We start from the raw sequence: 7,625 nt of genomic DNA on the forward strand, positions 1-7,625 counted from the left end.
TCTTCTGTGGGAATTTTAGTACTTCAGCATAACATTTTCTACAGGTTTCCTCATGGTTCTATTTAAAGTCATGTTCTCAAATTGTTCCAAGAACGTTAAGAAACAACATTCCATAAAAAACACAATAAAACTTTAGTAATGTTCAGAGAATATTCTAAGAATGTTATTTAAAAACATATATATTCCATTCTCAGCAGCAACAAAACTCTCCATCCTCTATCTTGTTAAGTGTGTTCAGGTGTGTTGGCCAATTAGTGGGGATAGCCAACACACCTGAACACACTTAACAAGATAGAGATTAGAGAGTTTTGTTGCTGCTGACATTGGAATATATATATCTCTGATCTTAATGAGTGCTTGTTTCCTTTGAAATAGGGTCTGTTTGAATAGACTAAAAGGAACAGCCTTTGATGCGTAAAAAAACACGTCACGCTATCTCCATCTTGGTGACTTAGTGGACTTATTCCAATGATCGAGAACAAAAGATTATAGGTTTGGATCTCACTGATACTGTGTCACAATACAAAATAAACGTGTTTGCACGATTAATGCCTAAGGAAATACATTTCCATGTGTCTTATTTGTGCTTGGTGTTCAAAAAAGTTAACCCCAAAAAGCTAGTAGTGTTGTTAAAAGTCTTATTGAAACATTCAGTGAAAGATTTAAGGAAGTTAATTAAAACCCTCCATTTAACCTATGATTTACATTATCAGAGCTGTAATAAAACCTCCCAGGAAAACATTCATGGAACCAGGGTAAAACGTTCTCAGAACCTCCCTGCAACCTAAAACTAAACGTTCCCAGAACAGGCGAAATTGTCACTTCTGTTCTCAGAGATTTCCTTTTTTAAACGTTCAGTTTTACCGGTCAGAAAACGTATGGCTTCATCTCCACAACCAATGTGAAACCAAAAACATACATTCCCACAACTTCCAAGGAATCAAATGTGCTAGCTGGAGCATGTCATTAGCCTACTGTGTAACAGCTTCAAATTGATTGCTGGTACTCAACTGCCCTTTTAGCATTTCATATTTTAAATTTCATATGAACAACTCTCCAAGGATTTGATAGTGTATTGCCCTTTAAGCTTACAAGTGTAAATGCAATGCTTGCCGATGCAATGGGAATTGACCCTGTTAGCATTGTTCACAAAAGTCCAAAGGTATGTACACAACTGCGCTCCGTTTATGAGTTTATGAGTTCATTCACTTCATGACTGAAACTCACACACAATATTTGTGGGAAAGTCATCTTTACAGTAAGCACAAAAAGTGTTGCAGGCTATAATGTAACAACACACAGTTTACTGATTTGTACAGCCATTTACTGAAACCTACTTAAGTAACACGCCAAAAACACAATTAGAGCTGAAATAACAGTCTCACAGAGAAGACGTGACAGGAACAGAATAATAATGGCCCATTTGTTTCCTCTGTGTACGTGCTATTTCTTCACGTCCGACCCTTTGCCATGGTGTCTTGGTCGAAATTGCGGATCCTGTTCTTGATGTGGCTTAATTTAGCTTTCAGATAGTCACATCGTTCCTTCTTCTCCAGGAAGGCAGGGTCCTGTGAAGTCACACAGAAACACACATCGTTTTGACTGCAGCTCTATCACTCCACAGCTTTCCCTCATAGCCCCAGATTTTGTTTGTGATGTATATGTGGTAAATTACAATTTCCAGAGGCCCCATTTCAAAGTGGCAGCAGTATTATTCGCATGAATGGGCAGTTTTATTGAAAAAGATAATACTACCTGGGTGTTTACACAACAGTAACAATTCTAATAAATCTCAGTTGAATGTGAAAATGATTGCTGAATGATTTTTGGAATTGTCTCAGCGTGAGCGAGGAAACGTGAGAGGAATGTTAGGGACCTCTGCCCATCACTTACACTCTTTTTTTGCTCGTACTTCTTCAAAATCCGCTGGATTCTCTTTTGCTCCTACAGACAGAACAAACACCACCAATTCAATTGGTTAAAAGGATGACAGATATTTATGTTTAAAAATAGTATCATCCAGACGTTTACATGCTATTTTTAGTAGTGGCCGTGACAGTGAGATAACAAAAATGTGACTTATACTGAGAAGTGCAGTTACACTTCCAGACAGAGGAAAGTTATCTTGGTGTATCTTATCGTAGTGAGATTGAAAAAAAACACCATCAAGCCTCCAGGCCCAGATTTAAAGTGGCAGATGAAATCACTCACCTCATGACTGTTGCCATCTTTGAGGAGTTTACCCATCATGGCATCCAGCTCTCTGAACTTCAGGAGGGTCTCACTGATGTCTTTGTGAAGGTCCTTGTACTCCTGATACTGGTCGTTGAAGACAGCTTTGTATTTCTCCCTATCCTCCAAAGAGGAGATTTCTGGATACTTCCTTAAGGAATAAGACAAGACACAAGACTATGATAGATAACCTACCATATCTACCATACCATCATTACACCAAGCTTAATACATTTACAAAAAATATGAGCGCTCTGTCATTTTAAAAGTCACTAATGACATTGAGTCTGTCTCTCCATATGCACCTCAGCTTAAGTGAGAGCCGGTCATCCTTGCTCAAAATCTGTCTCAGGATATTAGACATAGGTCCTCTCACTCACATGACATAATCGGCGATGACTCTGGGCTTCTGGGCGTACCCTGTGGGGATGGCTCTGTTCCGGCTGCCTGGCTCCTCTTGCTGAAAGTCTGTGACGTGGAGGAGTTTGGTTGCCCTCATTGAGCTGTCCATCTCATCCTCAAACACAATCCTCTTGGTCTGCGGATTGGGAGATTTGGTCTGGGCCACAGGGATGGGCCTCAGATTCTCCTGAAGCCAAAGTTGAGGCATAAGGTATCATTCAGCAACTCAGAGTATATTAGCTACCAGAGCATCCAATGACACATGTACACTGTGCTGAAAGAGCGAAAGCAACCAGTCTCATTCTTACGTGATCACTCTACAGTAGGGATGGGCAACTGGCAGCCCGCTGACCCCTTTTGTAGGCCCGAGGATTTAAAAAAAAAAGGAATTCAGTTGGGGTTACAGTTGAGAGTTAGAATAGTACAATACAAAAGGTTAAATTGCGAAATGTTGTAGCGCATCAGCAGTTTTTCTCTTGTTATGTCAGTCACTGACTGACAGTCACTCAATTAGCCATGTCAGCTAACATTTTTTAGATTGGTAAATTAGTCTAGCCAGCTATCTAAACTAGTAGTAATTATGGTTGAATTACTGACCGGTGGACCCCCATTGATTTTGTTATAGTCACTCTCACTCAGATTATATCATATTAAAAACTGTGAGAGAAAGAATCTCCACCACAGGAGGTTGGTGGCACCTTAATTGGGGAGAACGGACTTGTGGTAATGGCTGGAGTGGAATCAGTGGAATGGTATCAAATACATCAAACACATGGTTTGATGCCATTCCATTTGCTCCGTTCCAGCCATTATTATGAGCCATCCTCCCCTCAGCAGCCTCCTATAATCTCCACCCCGTGGCAAAATGTGTAGAATTGCAGGAAACTAGCTGTTAACTGCACATGTGGGTACTCAGACCCTCGAGCCACTTCGACCCCTCATGATGAGTTGAGATATTTTTTTGTGTCCCCCACCCCCATCCCTGCTTTACAGTAACTGCAGCTGTGTGAAGTTATGTACAGTATGTAACTGTATGACATTGTTCAGTTTTATCTAAATAAATCATTTTAACGGTCTCCCTCCAGAGATGCAACACGTATGGTAGAGAATCATATTGTTCCGATATGTTGTCTTCAGTTGGCAAACTAAGCTTATTTGGTTACATTAGCTCAACTGAATGATGCAATCGCCATTTTCGCTCCTCACCTTCCGCCCGTGCTTATCTTATTAATGCATTATCTCTGTTGTTCTTTACCTATAGTTGGTTGCTGCGAGAACTGATAAGCTGGACTATTTAAATACAGTAATAAACTTGGACTGTAACAGCCAGCTGCACTGCTATATGAAACAATGGTGTCCCCATACGTATCCACATGAGTAGTTTCACTGCTGTTGTTTTGAGACCCAAGGCATTGTTGGCTCATTCCCAGTAGTAACGGTACATTCCGTGACCTCTAACTGCTGATTAATCTGACACCATTCCCACAACAACTTCCAGATGCCAATGGGCAAGAGAAATACCATGAGTCAGGTTCCTGCTGTAATAAGTGTCATACCTCAGTCAGAGGAAAGGGAAATGCAGAGAGTGTCAAATTAGATTAATACACTAGACATTAGATTAATACACTAAATGTACCTCACTTGAATGGGGAGATGCGTGTCTGCTAAATGACAACTCCAAAAAATAAAATAAAAAGATGATAAAGGATCAGTGAACACTGGGATTTAAACAAAAATCCAACCACCCACCTGGTTCTCAAAGAACTCCATCTCCCTGCGGGTGGCCTCGTGCCTCCACATCTTCAGACACACCAGGAAGCTGATGAGGTACATCAGCATGTTGATGAAGATGAAAGCCGTGCCAGCCATCTGGCCCCCGTCCACCCGACACAGGCTGGACGTTATGGGGTTAATACCTATAGTCATGTAACACAAACCCCCACGGTTGAGGTCATTCAGGTACACGATACCAGCCGCCATGTAGAGGAGGAACAGGGCGACGTTGATGACGCCTTCAGTGAGAGGCCACCAGGGTGAGTCCAGGAGGATGGTACGGTAGTACATAGTCAGCCCTATTACCAGTAGCAGGATGGTTACAATCCACGCCACCCCAACCACCGCTATCACGAATAGAGTCATAGGTCCATTATAGGACTTCCCCGATGTGCCATATCCATTGTTATACGCACCATTGTACAATCCATAGGAGTTCGACCACTCACTGTCCTTATGGATGTAGGCACAGACACAGGCAAGGACCATACCGCCAAAGAGAAGTTCAAACCCAGCCAGGAGTCTCAGTAACCCAGGCCATGATTTCATATAGGAGTACTTCAGCTTGTAGACCTCCACCTTCTCAGCATAGTACTCAGCTGGATGGATACTGGTCAGCTCTGATTCCTCTGGAAGATAATGGAGTAGGTCATTGTCTATAGGAACGTCCCTCAACAAGGGCCTTTGGGAACTCTTGCTGGAGGTCCCCAGTGAGTCCTGAGTGTCCCAGTACCTCCTCTCCAGTATAGGACTGACAGGTGGACTCACCCTGGTCCCATTGGGCACAATCTTGACCCCTGCAGAGCCCAGGTCAGAGTCAGCATCCCCATTGCTCCATTTCTGGAGAATACTGCCCCATGATTGGGGGAGGAGAGTTCTCAACCTGTCCTTAAGGGTCCCCTCGTCCCCACCACCCCCCACTCCTTGTACATATGGGGGAGTGCTGGATGAGTGGGCAGTGGAGTTTGCGTCATCTGAAAGGTCGTCATCTGAGGCCCTCTGAGGTGTTAGCTCTAGCGGGGCGTTGTTCAAGGAGTTTTTCTGCAAAGAGGAGTTCCCATCCACACTCTCCGGGTCTCCTCTCTTGAATATCTTATTCCAGCTTTTCATACTACGGGCTGATATCCAGTAAGGGGGCTCTGGGTTTTGTTAATCATTGAGGATGGAAGAAAGATACCATTTCCTGTCGTAGAGGAACTGTGTGAATCAAAGAGGAGCACAAACACAACAGAGTTAGGCCTATCGTAATAAGGATTTAGCATTTTTGAATACGTGTGCTGTGTATTTTTTTGCTTGTAATAATGGTTGACATTGAAAAACGTTTCGACCAATTAATCCTATATGACATCATTTTCTACTCACTTCCCTTCATGCTGTAGCACAGATACGTTATATGTCAGCTGTAAATAGTGCTCCCTAAGAATATTTGATCTTAAGAAAGAAAATGACCATGGTGGAATGTTTGTGAAACACTTTTTTTCTTTACAGCATTAGGAAAGCAGCATACAATAGCTTCTCACAGGGTTCTGAGGAAAACTCATTTATCGCATTGTACAGTCAAAGTCGCTCACAACTCAAAAAAGGAGAAAACCAAATTGCTTTCTGGTCCAGACCCTGCATTTTTACAGTTGGCTACTCAACACACAAGACAGAAGAGACTTAAAACTGACCTTTGGCTCCTTCACAATAAATGTACACTTAGGCTTAACGTCTACACAAATTATCAACTTATAACTGTCAACATAAAACCTTCAAATAAAGTCTTAAATAAATCCCTTGAGGATTTTGTTTACAGTGAAAATCGGATTTATATAACATAATGTGGAAGTTAAAAATCTCCTTTAAAATGTAGGCAGCTTACCTTGTTGTGGCTAAGGGCAAGCTCCACACTGGCCAGTTATGAGTTTAGCAGACATTTGAGTGCTGTGAGGCAAAAACCCTTCTCAAAATGGATGCCTCTACAGCAGGCCCAGCCAAACCTTCTTAGGTGACTCAGTTTTGTTATTGCAGGCTGTTGAGCTGAGAGGGAAGCAGAGCTTAAACATTAAACCTGAACAGCCTTCTGTTAATGCTGCTGATTGGCTGGCACCGCTAGGCTAATTTCTGTGGGAGAACAGCTATAAATATTTACATTCAAAAGCTAGAGCTTCCCAAACTTCTCTGACGCTCAGTGTATTTTACTTCAACAGGTGTTTGAATGTGTTTAAGAAGAGAACAGACGTCACATTTCCCTATGAAAGAGTTACGTTTATTCTGAAAAGGTTATCTCTGGTAATACAAAATACACGCTAAACATTTATCAGGGGCATCCCCTCAGTTTGATATCAATCAAATGGTATTAATCACATTACAACCACTATCTAAGATCTACAAAATAGCTTATCCCATTATCTATAATTCTATTCTATTATCATAACCTAAACAGAGCCAAGTCTGGCACTAGAGGGCACCATACTCCAGTTCTGAGAGCACAACCCCAGCAGCCATGTTCCTGCCTCTCTTGCCTCTGTTTCCTCAGTCATGTACTGTATTATAAAAAGGCTTTTGACTTTCTCCTTCTGATATGAACATGGCTGGACTACAGGTCTGTCTTTACTCACTTTCAGTTTTGTCAGGTTCAGTGCCGAGCCTGAATCCCTCCGTGCCTCGATCCAAACCAGCAGCTCACAAGACCTCACCTGTAGTGAGGAGTTTCCCTCCAGGGTTGGAATGATTTAGGAAGTGCTGATGCTGAGCGAACTAGATTTTGCTTCCCCTGGAATGCCTAGACTGATATAGAAAGTAAGGCATGACGTTTGGGCCTCATGCTCGCCTCTGTGTCTATGTTCTTCAGAATCTGCCGTGACTGTGACATTCGTCAAAACAATGGCCAGCGCCACCTGTATTGAGCCACCCATCAGTCAATCAATCCGATTCCACCCTGCACCACTCAGAGGTTGATGTTACATTCCACACCATTTCTGTATGGAATAAGATTTATTTTTTATTTTTAAGTAATGATATCAAGATATTATCGTCTTCTCTCAACAATGCACATAGAGCAACTCCATTCCGTTGCACCTCACTGACACTCCAACTGACACTATCATGAGTGTGGATATGAGAGTGCGTTGCACAATGACATTGTTTTATCATCCAGCTAGCTTTTCCTCCATGGTCAACGGTATTGTACAATATTAAGAATGTACCCTAAGCTCACTCGACAGCTAGCTTGAAAT

General features: G+C 42.2%; 1 protein-coding gene across 1 annotated transcript; it reads right to left on the minus strand.

The window, feature by feature from the left end:
• Window positions 1-1,055: 1,055 nt before the first annotated feature.
• On the minus strand, window positions 1,056-6,436 carry ocel1 (occludin/ELL domain containing 1). The gene is made up of 6 exons (XM_024435292.2): window positions 6,269-6,436; window positions 4,384-5,604; window positions 2,613-2,821; window positions 2,212-2,383; window positions 1,894-1,944; window positions 1,056-1,568 (listed from the first exon to the last, which is right to left on the minus strand). Exons 2-6 carry the CDS (start codon window positions 5,515-5,517, stop codon window positions 1,452-1,454), a joined length of 1,683 nt encoding a protein of 560 aa, XP_024291060.1. The 5' UTR covers window positions 5,518-5,604; window positions 6,269-6,436; the 3' UTR covers window positions 1,056-1,451.
• Window positions 6,437-7,625: the final 1,189 nt, after the last annotated feature.

The sequence above is a fragment of the Oncorhynchus tshawytscha genome, linkage group LG10 (assembly GCF_018296145.1).
Source record: "Oncorhynchus tshawytscha isolate Ot180627B linkage group LG10, Otsh_v2.0, whole genome shotgun sequence".
In the NCBI taxonomy this organism is placed as follows: Eukaryota; Metazoa; Chordata; class Actinopteri; order Salmoniformes; family Salmonidae; genus Oncorhynchus; species Oncorhynchus tshawytscha.

What these genes read in the sequence shown, in the direction of transcription:
- ocel1 (XM_024435292.2), bottom strand. Translation starts at nt 5,517, where the DNA reads ATGAAAAGCTGGAATAAGATATTCAAGAGAGGAGACCCGGAGAGTGTG. An exon ending in TGGAGTTCTTTGAGAACCAG is followed by an intron (nt 2,822 to 4,383) that starts GTGGGTGGTTGG and finishes CTTTGGCTTCAG; the next exon opens with GAGAATCTGAGGCCCATCCC. An exon ending in GTCATCGCCGATTATGTCAT is followed by an intron (nt 2,384 to 2,612) that starts GTGAGTGAGAGG and finishes TTATTCCTTAAG; the next exon opens with GAAGTATCCAGAAATCTCCT.